Source organism: Physcomitrium patens, chromosome 7 (assembly GCF_059467195.1).
Source record: "Physcomitrium patens ecotype Gransden chromosome 7, ASM5946719v1, whole genome shotgun sequence".
Classification (NCBI taxonomy): Eukaryota; Viridiplantae; Streptophyta; class Bryopsida; order Funariales; family Funariaceae; genus Physcomitrium; species Physcomitrium patens.
The window spans coordinates 16,131,863-16,151,837 of NC_143416.1; the positions used below are offsets into that span (position 1 = coordinate 16,131,863).

At 34.3% G+C, this 19,975-nt stretch overlaps 1 protein-coding gene across 4 annotated transcripts; it reads left to right on the forward strand.

The window, feature by feature from the left end:
• The first annotated feature begins 764 nt into the window (after positions 1-764).
• LOC112284230 (protein YIP4a) lies at positions 765-3,396 on the forward strand. Of its 4 annotated transcripts, none has more exons than XM_024523860.3 (4): positions 765-915; positions 1,119-1,198; positions 2,081-2,410; positions 2,583-3,396. In XM_024523860.3, exons 3-4 carry the CDS (start codon positions 2,164-2,166, stop codon positions 3,137-3,139), a joined length of 804 nt encoding a protein of 267 aa, XP_024379628.1. In that variant the 5' UTR covers positions 765-915; positions 1,119-1,198; positions 2,081-2,163; the 3' UTR covers positions 3,140-3,396. The 4 variants fall into 4 exon arrangements, with proteins under 4 accessions (XP_024379628.1, XP_024379630.1, XP_090108293.1 ...); XM_024523862.2 differs by having other exon boundaries at positions 811-915; positions 1,136-1,198; XM_090252167.1 differs by having other exon boundaries at positions 813-915; positions 1,097-1,198.
• The last annotated feature ends 16,579 nt before the right edge of the window (positions 3,397-19,975 follow it).

A 19,975-nucleotide genomic window follows, 5' to 3' on the forward strand; every position in this document is an offset into this window, starting at 1 on the left:
ACTGCCTTCTCAATTGAATTACAAATAAGTTTTATAATAAGAATTACTTACTTGTTTGAATTGTACATAAATATTGTAGTTAAGTCACTTAATTAGAACTACTCTTTCATTCTGAAGTGTTTTACCAAATAGACATAATTCTATAATATTATATATTTTTAAAATAATACTAATTAATTTTTTAAAACACACATTTATACATTTTATTATAAAATTTATAGAAATCAAGCTTAATAATAACCATATTCCATTATATTTTAAATAATAAAGTTTTGAAACAAAAAATATATATATATATATATATATATATATGATATTTTTAAATGAACCCAAGTTTCCACTAAATTGACCTATTTATCCTATGTATCATGAATAAAATAAGCAACCTTTAGTTTCATTTCTCCACTATTGGATCTGCAACCAACAAAAACTAACTACATTCATCATGATTACCATATTCTTCATCAACGGTGGGTTGATTTAAAGCATGGATCTATTTAACATTCTCTTATATATAACATAATAATACTATTCATATATTTCTCATCTTGCCTTGCAAATTCGTTACCTACATAATTCATGTTTTAAGTCGTAAGATAGCCATAGGGAACGAGTTGGGAACGGATGGCACAACAATCGGGGAAGTCGGTGATCGGGCGGGTGCCCATGAACTCAAATGATTGACTTGTGCGATGCTGGGGTCCTTTATGGATGTTAATACTTGACCACATTCGTCAAAGTTGGATGATGATCGTCAGTTTGAGAGCCCCTAGCGCCTCTGGAGCTTCAGGCCAAGCGAATGCTTCGTCAACATCGTCGCCGCGCTAATGCTTTGTTGTGTTTTCTCAGACGTGGGCGCTACAGCCACGTCTAGCAGCTTTCGCATTGGATCGCGAAATCGGTGATGCGGGTTCTGTAAGTTGAATTCCTCGCACTGGCCCCTGGTTGATATATATATATATATATATATTTATTTTTTCTTTGTCTCATTTGGTTCTGATTTGCCTTGGATCTGCTCTTCTTAACGGATTACATATTTTAGGTTTCGGATTTGGACAACAAGTGCATTGAGAGTGAGTATTTTGGGTTTCTGTAGTGGCTTCTTGATATTTGTACAGTCTTAGGTGAAATCCAGGTCTTGGTGGTGGCAATCGTGAAGCGTGGTACGGTGGGAAGTCGTGAACTTATTTTCAACCTGGTATGTCATTCAGGAACACTTTTGAGATTTTGTCATTGTTTCTTCTGACTCGTTTTGTCTCCAAGGAGCTGAAAGACTTTCCCTCAAATTTGTGATGGCTGTCGTCGAAGTGGGTACTCTAGGTGATGATGTTCGTTAGGTTTTAGGTCCTAGTGTGGCTATTCTCAGTTGCGTAAGGTAGGGGAAATCTCGCTTCCGCTCGATCCACTGTTGCCCTGGTGCAACATCCAACACATATCCATTTTAAGACTATGTTGCTCATGGAGGTGCTTGACTATCGACCACGAAAGCTTTTTAGGATCAAGATCCTCCGCTGTCCAATGGGGCAATGTGGGTGCCAATTGTCCTGAGCCATGTCAGATTCTGACACTGCACCGGTTCTTATGCGGAAGTTCGTATTAATTTTTAAGATTATATTTCTTCCACCTATGGCATGATTAAGCTGTCGGTATGGTTTCCACACGGGGTTTTTGAGCTTACCGCACGACGCACATCCTGTGGAATCATTGGATGTACTGGTTTAGTAAAAGCATGGGGGTTTCTTCTGTGATGTTTTTTAGCTGCATGACCCTGGTCGAAAATCCTCGATTGCCATTACCACTGGGAGAGGCCCGTTAATGGCAACTTCATGTATCTTAGTGTTGAACTTCGCAATGGTTCACATAATCCCCTGTTCTGAATACACTCCACGTTTTCCTATCCTTGGAGAGCAGAAAACCCTGCTTACTACGAATGAAAAAGTACTATTGCAGGCCGTGACCTAGTGAATATACTAATAACTTATTTGTATGCGTTACCTGAAAAACTATTCATAGATTCTTCCATGTTAATGACTCTCTGTAGATTGACACACGTCCTGTTCTGTTGTTTTGGTGTTCTCAGGGGTTGATGGAGTGATCTCAAGCATCTGAATAGCTGTTTCCTGCTTCCTCTGGTGAAGTAGGTGGGGGGTGTTGCATGTTACAATGTCCGGAATTGACAGGATGAATCTGAACACGTCATCGCAATCGGATATCGATGAGATCGAGAGTTTGTTCAACATTAGCGTGCAGCCTGCAACCCTAGAGGTGCCCCAGTCGGTTCCTCCCGCTCGAAAGCCGTCCAGTCCCCCGACGATTCCTGTGTCCGCACCTCTGCTGCCTCCTTCGTCGGTTTCCAGCAGCAGCCAGGCATTCTCCACCCCAGCACCGGCTGGGCCTACGCTTTCTACAGGTGCGTGAAAGGGATGAGGAGGTGGTGAGAGAGGATGGGATGGTGGTGTGGGTGGGGAGGAAGAGTTGAAGTGGGTACGTAGGAAAGCGGGGCAGGAAGTGTTGGGAGAAGATGGTTTTGGGAGATTATTGGTGAGTGTGGTGGTGCTGAGGCTGAGCGGTTGTGGGTGCAGGTTTCGGCGGAGGCCCTCAGTACAACACGCTGACGGAACCAGTATGGGAGACGCTGAAGAGAGACTTGGTGAGGGTGTCGAACAACCTGAAGGACGTGGTGCTTCCGAACCCGTACCGTGAGGACCCCGGGAAAGCGTTGAGGGACTGGGATCTGTGGGGCCCGTTCTTCTTCATCATATTTCTAGCATTGACGCTGTCGTACTCGGCGTCGGAGAACAAGTCGAAGGTGTTCGCGGTGGTGTTTGCGACACTGTCGGCGGGGGCGATAGTGCTGACGCTGAATGTGCAGCTTCTGGGAGGGAGCATCATCTTCTTCCAGAGCTTGAGCGTGTTGGGGTACTGCCTGTTTCCGCTGGACGTAAGCGCGCTGGTGTGCCAGGTGAACAACACAAAGTTGTTTCGGAGCCTGGTGGTGCTTGTGGCGTTGGCGTGGAGCTCGTGGGCGGCATACCCGTTCGTGAGCACAGCAGTACCGTCGAGTCGGAAGGCGCTGGCCGTGTACCCGGTGCTGTTGCTGTACATCACAGTGGGGTTTCTTGTGTTGGCGAACAACTGAAAGAGGAGGGGACATTTTGGGTGGTGTGCAGGAGTTGGAGCAGAGACGTAGGACATTGTGTAGCGGTTGGTGATAGGGAGCATGGGAGGTATTTAATGTACGTTCGGTTTCAGCTTTAGCTTGATCGGGTAATGTAGAGTGGAATTCAGCGTATGGCATTCTTGAGGGCACATTTACGCACTAATCCTCGATTTTTTTAATTTTTTTAATTTTTTAATTTTAATTTTATGGTGACATTCACCTTTTCGCTGAGAGTATCCCGTGATCTGCGGTACTGAGCAGAATCTGTTCCTGTCTGGTGTTTTCGGATACATTGCAACGTGTATTCTACTGGCGAGCCTGTTTTTCGCGGACGAATTTGTTTTTCCGTAGCTGCATGCTGCTCTCAAAAGTGTCCCAAAAATTGTCGGAGTACCAAGGATTCGTAGACTCTCAAATGCCTGACATTAGTGTTCAGCTCAAATAGTGGCAACAATGCTGCGCACGAGACAGTTCGCATTTTCAGCGAGGATTAGAGTTTCATGGGGAGCCACTGTCGACATACATCCACCTGCTTACTAGGCTTTAGTCTCCTCGTTTCGCTGGTCTGTGATGAAGTGTGTACAACCCAACACTCTTCCTCTTGGCAAAATTTCTAGCTTGTTTGCAGCACGCTGCGCGTCTCGTGTCAGGTCTGAGTCACAAAAACGGCAATGCGAGATGATACAATTGGATCTGTTCCTGCGAATAGCTCGTGAGGTCTCTGCCATGCCCCTGCAAATTTCATGACCACTGTCATCATGCAGCAACTCCTCTGACGTGGTTCATGGGTTGCGTGTTTGTGAATGGCGCTCACGCGACAAATTTCATCCCAGCTCCCGGCATATTAATGGGGCTGAACCAGCAAGTTTGTGTAACTAGTCAATGAAAAACGTGAGAATTCCTGATTTAGTGCCGATCCCTCAGAGAAGAATCTGAATTGCCAACCTGATTTTGATGAAACATTGATGAATGTGAGACAGTTACCGAATTGATGCACCAGGCCACGGGCCATGCATTGACGAAGAAAACGAAGAGTTTTGGTTGGATTTACTCAATTTTTTTTCTGCTTCTTGTCCCTCGTTGTCTCTTCCTTTTGTTTGTGAAAAGTTGTTGGAATTTGTTGCAAAAGTTCAAGGTATGATTTGCTGAACCTACAAACTTGTGGTGGTGTACTCAAAGGGGATAAGTTCCTGAAGCGACTCTTCTATCAAATTCAAACATACAACAAACTTGAAGAATCATGACATTGGATTAGATGATTGATATTTTGTGATAAGAACTGAACAAGGTTCCATGTTGGAAGGCATTTATGAAGGTATGAATACAGACCAAATCTTTGAGCAGTGAGGAAAGCTTGACACTTGGTCCCAATTCTGGTTAAAATAACATACACACCACCACAAAAGTGACTTGGTAAAATAATACAGAAAATGGAGTATTGGTACACATTATTTGATGTAAATATGTTTTTTTGTTTCTGTTTTTCAATTATATATAGGGAAAATATCGCCCCTGTAATTTGCTGAAATATCAAGAATACCCGTGTATTTTTGACATTAGCACACATACCTCACTTTTGTGATAATATCAAATTAACCCTTCACTCTGAAATGTTATCACCAATGCTCTGTTTCTAGGTTCAAATGGGCCCAATTTGCATAAAGTGTGGCCCACTTTTCGGCCCTTTCTTCCATCTCTTTCCGGGTTTACGACTTTTTGGTCCCTTCCATTTCTTTCCGAGTTTACAAGGAGGATTCTTGATGTGGCCGAAACTTGGACTCAGCCTGGCATTCCCCTGGTTGCCCTAATGCATGTTGATTCGCCTAATTGTCGTCATCTTGATTGCCTCCCTGTTTACATATGTGAAATTAATGCTTGGTTCTCTAATTGATAATTCTGCTTCCATCAAGTCTCTAAGTTACAGACCTGCGATTTTTGCTTGCTCCTGCTCTTGCACCAATCGGCGCGTTCTTTCGTTCCCCGCAAATTAGACAGTAATTACAAAACGCTTCACAAAATCTTGTAAATGAACAATAAAAAAGAGACGGCGCTATTTGGCACTCAATCCTCCTCTCAATTGTCTCAAAACTTCATCTCCACCGAGAATCAACTAACTCTTTGAACAAATCTACACCCCTTAGCAAACTCACAAGCAGTTCTTTGCCAACTAGCGTGTCTCTCACAATTCACTCACAACTGATCGCAAGTGCAACCAAGAACATAGACTCGAAATTCTCAATTTCCATTAAAAACCCACCAACAATTCAATTCAATCTTTCACACTCAAATATCACCAAACCTGTTTAAATCCAAAACAGAAAATCCACTTGTCCCAACAAATCTCCAATTACTTCCTATCGTCACTCAGCAACTACCACTACGATGCGAATGAATCTAGCTACCGATTCCTCTCTACCCAATTCGCAGAAAGAAAAACACAGCTTCTTTCACCCGATCCAATCAACAATCACAATTGTATCCACCTACTGATTCCTGTTTTAAATTCGTTTTTCAAGCTTTTGTGTTTTGGTAACCCAAGAGGCGGAGTTTCAGCTGAATGCCTCTGCAGAGAGCTAGACCTAGCTAACTGAAATCCAAGACAAATAATTCTTGAGGGATTAGAACATTGAATTCGACCAGATAGGGCTTATATGCAGTCTGTAGTTGGATGCGCGGGTAAGTTGCCACCACACCAGGATACTTCCTCCATTGCAAGGGCGGTTATAGTCGGGCATGACCAGTAATCGCAGAGGCTTGCGGTGAGGCGCAAAAGGGTCAAAAAAATTAAGATGAGGATTGTCGCATGGGTTCTTGGTGGACGTCGAGCTCAAATTGGAAGCTCTGAGTTTTTTCCTAATGTTCATGAGAGGGACTCGGTTCTTGAAGTCATTGTTAGGAGGCATAGATAGCTCATGTATAATTTTTTGACGATTTGCACTCAACCGCCTCTAGCTATTGAACTTCACAAATACACCTCTAACATTGACCATCTTTGCATAGCAGTACAATTTTTGTGAGAGTTAGTTAAATGTTTCGGCATCTCATAGGAACTATTCAAGCAAGAAGCTGAACTGGGGTAGGTCGTGCTTCAAGTGCAACAACTCTATCAAACATTTGAGCAAAAGTTTTGAGAAAATTGGGAGGAGGATTGAGTGCCAAGTAGAGACGTCTCTTTTTTATTGTTCATTTTGTGAAGCGTTTAGTGATTATTGGCTGCTTTGCAGGGAGCGAAAGAATGAGTTGATTGGTGTGAGAGCAGGAGCAAGCAACAATCGCAGTTCTGTAAGAGACTTGATGGGGCAGAATTAACAATTAGAGGTGCATGCATTAATTTCCCATCTGTAAATAGATCAATCAAGACAACTACAATTAGACAACGACAATTAGGCAAACCAATTCTTTGAATGCTTCCATCATTACAAACCAATCACAAAGAATGTAATTTAAACCAAATACAAATGCACATCCAACACACTCTCAAGTGAAAAATTAGAAATCTACAAAAAACTAAATCAAGTAAGCTTTCATACCACAAAGGAGAAATTGAAGAGTACAAGTGTAAAAATAAGAGAAATCCTAAAGCTTTACTAAAATGGCTAAATCACCATAGCCAAACAAACCCTTATAACAAGTTTTTTCACTCTCAAAATCACTCATAAGACTTGACTAGATAAGAATATTAAGTTCAGCATTTTTCTCTACTTAAGTATTCAAACCCTATTTAATATGAATAAAATCAACTAACAAAAAAACTATCAATGGATAAAAAACTATTAACCAAACTAAACTACATACATTCAACAAGATTTGGCACCCAATGCCATATCACATGATAATTGTCATATAAACAAAGATCATTATATATAACACATTAAATGCTACAAACCAATCACAAAGTATGTAATTTAAACCAAATACAAATGCACATCCAAATTACTTTCAAGTGACCCTCTTCCCTTCCCTTAGTTGATTAGGAGTCTCTCTAATCAACTAGGATCACAAAATATACATCATTGAAGATAAATGCCACAATGATGTTATTGCCAAATTATACTCGTCCAAACTTATATTATATTAGCTAGACTACCAAAGTGTGTGACAAACACAATAGAAGAAATCTTCAATCCTTATTAAGAGATGAGGCATAGCCAAAAGACTTCTTACAACAAGGACAAATCTAATCTCCTTAAGGGAGAGTCAAAATAGAAGGTGTCAAATATGCCATATATTACCTATATTGGCATTGATCACATAAAAGCAGGATAGCGATTTCTTTCTTTTCACCACATATAAAACAAAAAAGACCAATTGGCACAATTGCGAATTCATGATGTATAGAATCATCAATAGAGAGATGACAAGGAGCACAATTCTTTGAATTCTTCTAACATTCTTTTCCATCCTTGTCTTCCAACAACAAAATATCACTAGACAACACATCTTTTATATGTATAATTGTGAACCTTGCCTTAACATCAAGTGCTCTAGGTACTTCAAGTTGAAAATACACATAAGTTTTTTTAGAAAATTTTCACAACTGAAGTCAATAAGCTCTACTATAAATGTAAGCATATTATAAAGTGTCACAATGTTGAAGAATAGATAAGTTCTCTACAACCATGAATATAACTTATTTAAAGAACTTTGTTTGATTATGTAGATGTTGAGCTCAAACTTCAAGTTCATCTATGTCTACAATTAGAACTAACTTCTCATGTATTATATTATATAGAATTAATTGTCATCCTTATAATAATTGATGAAGATAATAAGATGCCAAAGATGCTTATCTACTAAAGCGATAAGCCATTGCAATCCATTGCAATATCAAATTTCAACTACGATAGTTGCCATGAAGTAATTCATACATCCATAAATCATATTTGATACTATGAATAATCTGCTCAACTAGGCCATCTGCCTCAAGATGTTTTTTAGATATGATATAATGATCTATCAAAGCTTTAGTATATAAAGCTTCAAATATCCAAAAAAACTTTTTTCTTTAATCCATTAAGACTTCAACAAGTATTCCAAAATAAACTAGTATTCAAACAAAAAAAGTTGTAGTTACCAATTCTAAAGAGATTTTTGGTAAAGCCACAAGTTCAATTTACTTGCTAAAATCTTCTACCATCACCAATGTATATTTAATTCTATATGAAATAATAATAAGTGGTCAAACAAAGTTGAAAGATCAATGATAATAAAAACTCATGATAGGTAATGGCTTCAATTAAGGTGATAAGGTATTAAAGCTTGATCTAATGCAATCACACACTTTATACTAAGAAACATATATAGCCACATGTTGATACATGCCATTCCACGAATATTAATTATGCAACATAGAATGTAACTTATACTCCTCAAAATGTCCAAATTCTTCATCTACTTGATATATTAAGGAGACTCTTTGATTTGGCCTTGGAACTATGTATCTACTTCCATTAAGCCACATACAAAATAAAAAATTATTTTTTCAATAATATCTTATTATTTGGTGACTAATCCAATCTCTTTCTATTTAAGAGATAGTTGAAAGAAATGTTCTTTGTTGAAGTTTGTATAAGATTATAAGATCTTCTAACAAATCACTATGACTTGATTCTTGTGCAATTTCTCATTTGAATTCTAATCAAGAACCTTGATTGTAGAAGCACATATTAAAATCAAGTATGTGGCTATTGTCATAGATATATATTTACTATAAATATTATGTAAGTAATATGAATAGGTAAAAGTAGATAAAAATAGATTAATTTTATAATATCTTATAGAAAAGCTTCTTAAAAGCTTCTAAGACACCGTTTTGACTTTACATGTATTTATACTTGATAGATAGGTTAGAAACTTAGTTAATAAGCTAACCACATGCCACATGTATTTGTAGCTTACAAAACAAGCTAACTATGTAGCATCCATATAGAAAACTTGCTTTGCAAGTTAAGATATAAGCCATGTAAAGTCAACACATTTTTGGAAGTCTTATAGAATGTTGTTACATATATCCTATAGACAGTATATATAGAAACAAGAGTGAAGCCTTCTTTACTCTTGTCAATTCCTTTCTTGCTTCTAGTCTAGTTTTAAGAGTCTTTAGTTTCCTTGTCTTTTGGCAATAGCCATTCCAATTTTTTTTTTTAATATATATACTTTATTATTTCTATTTTTTTATATATCTTTGAGAGAGCCTCATTTGTTTATTTGCTTTCATTAAATTCTTATCTTTAACAGATTGACAAGAGTATAGTTACAATATTAGAGCTTTATTTATTTTTGATTAAAAATAGATTATTCCTTTTTTTTTTATAAGACTTAAGCATACTTGGAGTTCCAAATTATCCTCTTGTAAATTGATATTGTCCTTAGCATTTTTTTTCTTTGTTTTCAAGTCTTCTTTTTTATTTGTCTTGAGAAATATCAAACATCTTCTATTTTTTATATATTATCATGGCACAACTTTTCAAAATAAAGAATACAATGGCATAAATAAAAAAACAATTGAAGAAGTTAATACTTACGATGCATGAAATCAATTTGCCACCAAAAAGAGCAACAAGAATAGTAGAGAGTGAAGATATAGAGATGATTGAAGCTGCTTCAACATCTGTACCAAATCCTATTTCTTCTCCTATGGTAGAATATCCTTTTACTATTAGAAAACTAAGAATTACACTGCTCGAGAAGTTTGATAGTATAAGATTTAAGTTTTAAGGATTTATCAATCACGTAAAATTTGTGATTGAACTTCAATCCTAAAGCTATTCAACTTCAAGATTGCAAGTTAGATTCATTAATATGCTCTTTTTAGATTCAACATTAATATAGTATTTATCTTTTTTTGAATGTTAAGATCTAATTTTGGATAATCTAGAGATTTTTTTGGCACAAATTTGATCCATATATGGAGAATATGATCCAATTTGTATTGCAACCAATAAGATTTGTATTTTTCAACAAGATAATTATTTAATAATATTATATGTTTCACAATTTTCACAACTTGTAACTGATATCAATTAGGATGATGTTACAATTGTTAGCCAATTTTTCTACGGATTATAATATGAAGTAAAGAAATTGATATTCAACTTACTTGATCTTCAAATATTGACTCAAAAAATTGACTTTGCTATGAAGTGTGACAATCAATTTTTTGAATTTTGAGCTGAATGTCACACAAGTGTATCCCAACATTATTATAATTTAATGGTAATACCAACGTCTTCTCAACACATACATTTGGAACTAGAAAGTATGCAAATTGATGTGATATGTTTTAAGCTTCTTACTAAGTAAGAAAAGATTTGTCATCGTGAAAAAGGATTATGCTTGTATTATAGAGAACCTAAACACATTGTTCAACATTATCCAAAAAAAAAATGCAACTACAAAAAGAAGAATACGATCGTCAAAAAAGATAGAATGTTAGAAAATAAGTTTATTTAGCTACATTAAAGACCATACAACTAAAACCATGTACAACATCTAGTGAAGGTCCTATTTTCTCTTCACAATCCTTTCTTTGTTTTATAATAGATGTCATTTTAGGATCTAAATATCACAACACCTTAGTCTCATTAGATTTAGGAGTCTTAGCATGTTTTTTAGATGAATAGTTTGTTAAAAAATATACCATTCTTTTAGTAAAGAAAATTAAACTTATTCATGTAGAAGTCATAGATGGTAACAAAATGTTTATTATCACTAATAAAAAATGTTTATCATGGCTAAAAAAATATAATCCATAAATAGATTGGTTTCTTATAGTCTTGAATTTTTTAAAAGTATAACTAAGAATATAGTTGATTAAATAAAAAGTCATAAATCTAGTATAATTAAACTTATATTTATAGATATAAGAACTTTCTTCTATGGTACAAAAGAAAAATTATCTTGTGTCATTTATATTGCACTTGTTTTTAATAGTGAAAAGACTTCAAGTAACATTTTAAGTCAATATCAAGATTTTAAAGATATATTTGAGAAAAAAAATATAAATATTTTAATACAAAATAGTTCCTATGACTGCTTAATTGACCTTCAAGAAAGAGCTCAATCGCCATTTTAACCAATTTAGAATTTATCACAAATTGAGTTGGCTAAATTCAAGGAGTATATTGAAGAAAATTTGGCTAAGAACTTCATACACCATTCCAAATTTCCAACATGAGCTCCAATTTTATTTGTAAAGAAAAAAAATAGATTATTATAGATGAGTATTGATTATTAAGGGCTTAATAAAATCACCATCAAGAATAAGTACCTTTTACTTTTATTATCTAGACTTCTTGATTAATTGAATCAAGCTAAGATCTATACAGAAATTGATCTACAAAGAACATAGAATTTAGTATGCATCAAAAAAAGAGATGAATGAAAGACTACGTTTTGCACAAAGTATGGACATTTTGAATACAATGTCATGCCTTTTGGACTTACAAATACATCAAAAAAATTTTAACATCTAATAAATGATTTATTTTTAGAATTTTTAAATGATTTTTTTGTTTATTACTTAGACAACATCTTAATCTATTCTAAAAACATAGAAGAATATGAATTTCATGTACATCATGTATTATAAAAATTAAGAGATGTAAGATTCTATACCAAGATAAAAAAATATATATTCTATACTATTTGGGTTAACTTCTTAAAATATATCATTTCAAATGATGAACTTATGATGGATCTTAAAAAAGTTCAAATTATTATAGATTCAAAGATCTTAAAAACAATAAGAGATGTCTAATTTTTTTTAGGATTTGCCAACTACTATTGGATCTTCATCAAAGACTACTTTCAAGTTGCAGTTCTATTTATACATTTGACTTATGAAGACAAACTTCAATAGAATCAAGAAGAGGAACCAACACTTGAAGTTGTAAAGACATTCTTTATTTTTATACTAATATTATATTATATTAATTTTTTTAAGTCATTTTTTATGAAAATAAAGTATCAAATTTTATTTTACATGTTATATTATCACAAATGGAAAAAAATAATAAACTTCATCTAATAGCTTTTTATTCAAGAAAATTTTCATTAGCTAAGACCAACTATGAGATTTACAACAAAGAACTTCTTGCAATTGTGGATTTGTTTCAAGAATGGCGCTATTATCTAAAAAATACTTCTAATCTAGTCATTATTTTGTATCAAATATAAGTTTCTTAAATACTTTATGTCAATATATGTTTTAAATCATTGCCAAGCCCGTTAGAGCATGTTTTTATCTCAATTTGATTTAAAGATCACTTATCAATTCAAAAAATAACAAAGTTTGTTAGATGTCCTTTCTCGATATTTTTATTTTGTATTAAAAGAAGAAAATACATCTTTTGATCAACAAAGAATAATTTTCTTAAATTTGAAGCATTTCTATCTTTGAGCAATAAAATCAACATTGACTATTGAATCAACTTTAGTTAAACAAATTCAATCAAATATATTGATCTTCTTATTTATGATATCAAGAATCTTTTTTTTAAGTCTCATAATGCTTTCAAGTTTGAGTTAAAAAACAGCCTACTCTATTTCAAAGCACACTTATATATTTCAAAAGAAGAAGCACGTTTATGTATTCTTCAAGTACGTAATTACTTTCTAATGGTTGGATATTTTGGATATAGTAAGACTTTAGAACTTATATCTAGAGATTTTTGGTAGTCACAAATGTAGAAGGCAGTGAAAGACTTTGTCCAATCATGTGATGTTTGTTCAAAATAAAAAAACTCTTTGTTATCGATCCTATGGACTTCTTCAACCATTACCTATTCCAAAACAATCGTAGTCTATTGTTTCTATGGATTTTATCATAGATCTTCTACACTCAGGTTCTTATGATTTTATATTCATGATAGTAGATTTTTTTTACTAAGATGGCACATTTTGTACCATGTATAAAAGCTATTACAAGTGAAAAAATAACCAAGCTTTTTCTTGGTAATATTTATTGCTATCATAGATTGCTTAAGGATATTATATCAAATAGAAGAATTCAGTTTGTATCAAGATTTTGGAGAATGTTTTTTAAGATTCTAAAAGTCGACATAAAATTATCTTCAATTTTTCAACTTCAAACTGATGAACAAATAGAGCATGTAAATCAAAATTTGAAGTAGTATTTGAGGTTTACCAACAATTACCAATAAGATGATTGAATAACTCTTTTGCCATTGGCAAAGTTTTCTTATAATAATATAATATATTCTTCTATATAATAAATATCTTTTTTTATTAATTGTAGTTATTATTATCATGAATATATGCATGTAAGCCAATAATTACATGTATAAATAAGTAGAAATAAGTAAAAATAGATAAAAATAGATAAAAATAAGTTAATTCTATAATATTTGATATGGAAGCTTTTTAGAAGCTTCATAGACGTTGCTTTGACTTTATAGATGTCTTTAATTGACCTTTTGGGATTAGAAACGTGGTCAACAAGTTGGCCATGTACCACAAATGTTGTTAGCTTGAAGATCAAGCTAACTATGTAGCCCACATGTAAAAAAACTTGTCTTGTAAGTCAAGACATGTGTCCTACAAAGTCAATACATATTGAAGGTCCTATAGAACGTCGCCACATAGCCCTTAGTTAGATAGTATATTTAGAGACAAGAGTGAAGCCTTCTTCACTCTTGTCAACTCCTTTCTTGCTTCTAGTCTAGTTTCAAGGGTCTCTAATTTTCTTGGCTTTTGGCAATAGCTATTCCAATTTCTTTCTTAATATATATATATCAAGTTATTTCTATTTTTTCATCTTTCTATGAGAGAAGTCTCACTTGTTTATTTGTCTTTATTATGGTCTTGTCCTTGAGAGATTGACAAGAATACACCTACAGTATCAGAGCTTTGTCTAATCTTGATTAAGAGTGGATTAATCCTTTTTCTTGATAAGACAAAAGCATATTAGAAGTTGCGGATTACCCTCTTCTAATCTGATATTGTCCTTAGTATTTTGTTTGTTTTTAAGTCTTCTCTTTTATTTGTCTTGAGCGATATTTGACATCTTTTTTTTTTTAAGTATTATCATGGCAAAACTTACTGAAATGAAGAGTGCAATGGCTTAAATGCAAGAGCAATTGAGGAAGTTAATGCTTATGATGCATCAACTCAATTTACCACCACAGGGAGCAACAAGATTGGCAGGAAGTGAAGATATAGAAATGATTGGAGCTCCTTTAATATCTGCACCAAATCATGTCCCTTCTCCTATGGTGGAACACCCTTCCAGTATTAGAGAACCAAGAATTATCCTATCCAAGAAGTTTGATGGCATCAAATCCAAGTTTTGAGGATTTATCAATCAAGTGCAACTTGTGATTGAACTTCAACCCCAAAGCTATCCAACTCCAAGATCGCAAGTTAAATGCATTGGTATACTTCTTTCAGATTCAGTACTATCATAGTTTTCATCTTTTCTTAAATGACGAGATCCAATATTGGATAATCTAGAGGCTTTTCTGGTGAAGTTTCTATCAATATATGGAGAACATGATGCTTTCGTATTACAACCAATAAGATTCATATTTTACGACAAGATAATCGATCAATAACGTTGTATGCTTCATAATTTTGACAACTTGCAACTCATATCAAGTGGGATGATGCTGCACTTATCAGCCAATTTTTCTACGGATTATAATATGAGGTAAAAAAAATTAATGCCCAACTTACTTGATCCTCAAACATTGAGTCAAGCAATTGACTTTTTTGTGAAGTGTGACAATCACCTTTTTGAATTTCGATTTGAGAACCATACAAGTGGACCTCAACATTATAATAATTCAATGGCAATACCAACACCTCTTCAACACATACATTCGGAAGTAGAGGATATGCAAATTGATGAAGTACATTTCAAACCTCTTAGTGAACCAGAAAAGTCGCGTCCTCGTTAAGAAGGATTATGCTTATATTGTAGAGAATCTAAGTACAATCCTCAACATTTTTCAAAGAAGCGACGCAACCATAAAATGAGGAGTATGGCGATCAAAGAAGATAGCATGTCACAAAACGAATTTGTCCAGCTACAATAGGGACCGCGGGGCTGGAACCTTACACAACGCCTAATGAAGATCCTATCCTCTCATCAGAACCCTTTCTATGTTTTACAATAAATGTTATTCTAGGACCTAAATATCTCAAAGCCTCTGTCTTGTTAGATTCAGGAGCCTCAACATATTTTTTAGATGAAAAATTTGCTAAAAGACATAACATATTTTTAGTAAAGAAAACTAAACCTGTTCATGTAGAAGTCATAGATGGTCGTCCATTGTCTTTAGGAGATGTTACTCATGAAATCCTTCCTATAGAAATAGCAACTAATGATCATAGTAGCTTTATAATATTTAATATCATTAGATCTCCTTCTAATCCAATCATTTTAGGTTTATCATGGCTAAAAAAATATAATCCTAAAATAGATTAAACTTCTCGTAGTCTTGACTTTTCTAAAAGTATAACTAAGAGTGTAGTTAATCAAGTAGAAAGTCATAAGTCTAGTATAATTAAACCTATATTTGTAGGTGCAAGTGCTTTCTTGTATGCTACAAAAGAAGGATCACCTTGTGCCATTTATGCCACACTTGTTTCTATTAGTGGAAAGACTTCAAGTGGCATTTCAAGCCAATATCAAGATTTTCAAGATGTATTTGAAAAAAAGAATGCGGATACTCTTCTAGAACATCATTCCTATGACTGTTCAATTCACCTTCAAAAAGGAGCACAATCGCCATTTGGACCAATCTACAATTTATCTCAAAATGAGTTAGCTAAACTCAAGGAGTATATTGAAGAGAATTTGGCCAAGAACTTCATACGCCATTCCAAATCTCCAGTAGGAGGTCCAATTTTATTTGTAAAGAAAAAAGATGGATCATTGCAGATGTGTGTTGATTATCGAGGACTCAAAAAAATCACTATTAAAAACAAGTATCCGCTACCTTTGATATCTAGACTCCTTGATCAGTTGAATCAAGCTAAGATCTATACAAAAATAGATCTATACAGAGCATACAATTTGGTATACATCAAAGAAGGAGATGATTGGAAGATTACGTTTCGAACAAGGTATGGACATTTTGAATATAACGTCATGCCTTTTGGACTTACAAATGCACCAGCAACATTTCAACATCTAATGAATGATATCTTTCCAGAGTTTTTAGATGATTTTGTTGTCTGTTACCAAAACGACATCTTAATCTATTCTAAGAACCCAGAAGAACATAAACTTTATGTTCACCAAGTATTACAAAAACTAAGCGATACAGGACTTTATGCCAAGATAGAAAAGTGTGTATTTCATACTACTCAAGTCGACTTCTTAGGATATATCATTTTAAATAATGGACTTATGATGGATCCTAAGAAAGTTCAAATTATTATGGATTGGAAGATTCCAAAAACGATAAGAGATGTCCAATGCTTTTTGAGATTTGCCAACTACTATCGGATCTTCATCAAAGAATTCTCTCAAGTTGCAGCTCCACTTACATGTTTGACTTACAAAGACAAACTTCAATGGAATTAAGAAGTAGAAGTAGCATTTGAAGCTTTGAAGACAGCCTTTGTTTCTGTACCAATCTTGTATTGCGTCGATTTTTCTAAGCCATTTTTTATGGAAACAGATGCATTAAAATTTGCTTTGGGTGCCATATTGTCAGAAATGGGAACAGATGATAAACTTCACTTAATAGCTTTTCATTCCAAAAATTTTTTAGCAGCCGAGATCAACTACGAGATCCAAGATAAAGAACTTCTTGCAATCGTGGATTCATTTCAAGAATGGTGCCATTATCTATAAGGTACTTCTAGCCCAATCACAATGTATATAGATTATAAGAATCTTGAATATTTTATATGAATATGTATTTTGAATCGTCGCGAAGCCTGTTGGAGTATGTCTTTGTCAAGATTCGAATTCAAGATCACTTATTGACCAGGAAAACAACAGGGTTTGTCAGATGCACTCTCTAGACAATCTTATCTTATACCAAAGGAAAGAAATGCTGCTTTTGATCAACAATGAATAATTCTCTTGAAGCCAAAGCATCTTTATCATCAAGCAATGAAATCAATACTAATTGTTGATTGAACTTTCATTAAGCAAGTTCACTCAAGTATGTCTTCTGATCCTCTTATTCGTGATATGAAGAGAAATCCTTCAAAGTCTCATGATACTTACAAGTTTGAATTCAAGAAGAATCTAGTATATTTTGAGAGACACGTATATGTTAGAGAAGGTGAAGCTCGATTATGTGTTCTTCAAGCTTGTTATGACTTTCCAGCAACAGGACATTTTGGGTACAATAAAACTTTGGAACTAATATCTAGGGACTTTTGATGGCCACAAATGTGGAAAGTAGTCAAAGATTTTGTACAAACTTATGATGTTTGTTCAAGATCAAAAACTCCTCGTCATCGACCTTATGGACTTCTTCAGCCATTATCCATTCCAGAACAACCATAGTCTTCTATTTCTATGGATTTCATCACGGATCTTCCAATCTCATGTTCTTATGACTCTATATTCGTGATAGTAGATCGTTTTACCAAGATGGCACATTTTGTACCATGTACAAAATCTATCACAAGTGAAGAAATAGCTAAGCTCTTTCTTGGTAATATCTATCACTATCATGGATTAGACAAGGATATTATATTAGATAGGAGAACTCAATTTGTATCAAGATTTTAGTGGACTCTTTTCAAGATTCTAAAAGTGGATATAAAACTATCTTCGACATTCTATCCTCAAACTGATGGACAAACGGAGCATGTTAATCAAGTTTTGGAGCAATATTTAAGATATATCATTAATTATCAACAAGATGATTGTACAACTCTTTTGCCATTGGCAAAGTTTGCTTACAATAACACGGTACATTCTTCTACAAAACAAACACCTTTCTTTATTAATTATGGTTATCATCCACGACTTGGTACTTTTGACTTTTCAAAAGTTGATAATCATGCCACGAAAGATTTAGTAATTCATTTGTCAGAGCTACATGCAACGATGAAGGCATAGTTAAAAGAAGCTCAAGAACAACAAAAGATCAATGCGGATGTCTATCGAAAGGAACAACCACCATTTTATATGGGTGATAAGGTATGGTTACTTTGTCGCAATATCAAGACTACTTGTTCTTATGACAAGTTAGACAATCGAAGGTTTGGACTATTTTTTTTATTTTTGTACAAATCAATCTAGTTGCATATCATTTATATCTATCGGAGTCAATGAAAATCCATCCAGTATTCTACGTGTCTCTTCTTGAACCATACAAGATAGTAGACATATCAAGAAGAAGACAAGCTCCACCTCTTCCTATAGAAGTGGACAATAATGAAGAGTTTGAAGTAGAAGAAATCTTAGATTCAAGGCGATGCCAAAATAAATTAGAATATCTTGTCCATTGGCACAGATATGATATTAGTGAACATACATAGGAGCCAATAAAAAATCTTGCAAATACAGCAAAGGTGATGGAGGCTTTTCATCAATGACATCCATCAAAATGAAGATGAAAATCTTCTTTATAAAAAAAACAAGATCTATGCAAGATAACATTTTACTTCCAATCCTTGTTTGTAGCTTCTTTGTAGTTGTGATGCTCAAGAAATGGAGAACCAACAACCAACATATTCGACTCAAGAGCCTTCGTTTGTTGATCTATCGGACAAGACATTACAATTGTCACAACCTTTAAGATGACGCAATCGAGATGAAGATCTTCAAGAATGACATGTTCTTCCTCGAATAGATGGCGAGATACAATACATTTGATATCACAAGCTTGGAAGTGACTCTCGATGTTTGGTGATTTTACTAGAGATAGGAACAACTCTTGATGGTGTTCGAAATATTTTATTTCAAGGAAGTTATGAAAGCTTCAGGAACGATCAAATAACTGGATGATCTTTCTGCCCTAGTATAGGACACTACCGATGGTTGAGAGGCCCTATCAATCATCTTCAAAGAGAACAAAGATCAGAGTATGTGGCAAATACAATTTGTCACATCATATATTTCTTCAACATATGATTATCACTCCTTGTGGAACTCGTCCCTAGAAGGGGGGGTAATATCATGGACATAAGCATGTAAGCCAATAATTACATGTATAAATAGCTAGAAGTAAGTAAAAATACATAAAAATAAGTTAATTCTATAGTATTTGGTATGGAAGCTTCATAAATGCTGCTTTGACTTTATAGGTGTCTTTAATTGACCTTTTGGGATTAGAAACGTGGTCAACAAGTTGGCCATGTACCACACATGTTGTTAGCTTGAAGATCAAGCTAACTATGTAGCCCACATGTAAAAAAACTTGTCTTGTAAGTCAAGACATGTGTCCTACAAAGTCAATACATATTGAAGGTCCTATAGAACGTCGCCACATAGCCCTTAGTTAGATAGTATATTTAGAGACAAGAGTGAAGCCTTCTTCACTCTTGTCAACTCCTTTCTTGCTTCTAGTCTAGTTTCAAGGGTCTCTAATTTTCTTGACTTTTGGCAATAGCTATTCCAATTTCTTTCTTAATATATATATATCAAGTTATTTCTATTTTTTCATCTTTCTATGAGAGAAGTCTCACTTGTTTATTTGTCTTTATCATGTTCTTGTCCTTGACAATTATTTATGATTTGATGTTTTTGATTTTTTAAAAGTTCATAATTCTATAGTAAAAGATTTGATAAATCATTTTTTTGAGTTATATACAATAATGAAGGTGCAACTAAAAGAAGCTCAAATACAACAATAGTACAACACGGATGCTTATCACAAG

Excerpts from the sequence above, each read along its gene's own strand:
- LOC112284230 (XM_024523860.3), top strand. The coding sequence starts at position 2,164 with ATGTCCGGAATTGACAGGATGAATCTGAACACGTCATCGCAATCGGAT. Across the intron at positions 2,411-2,582 it reads TGGGCCTACGCTTTCTACAG|GTTTCGGCGGAGGCCCTCAG; the intron begins GTGCGTGAAAGG and ends TTGTGGGTGCAG.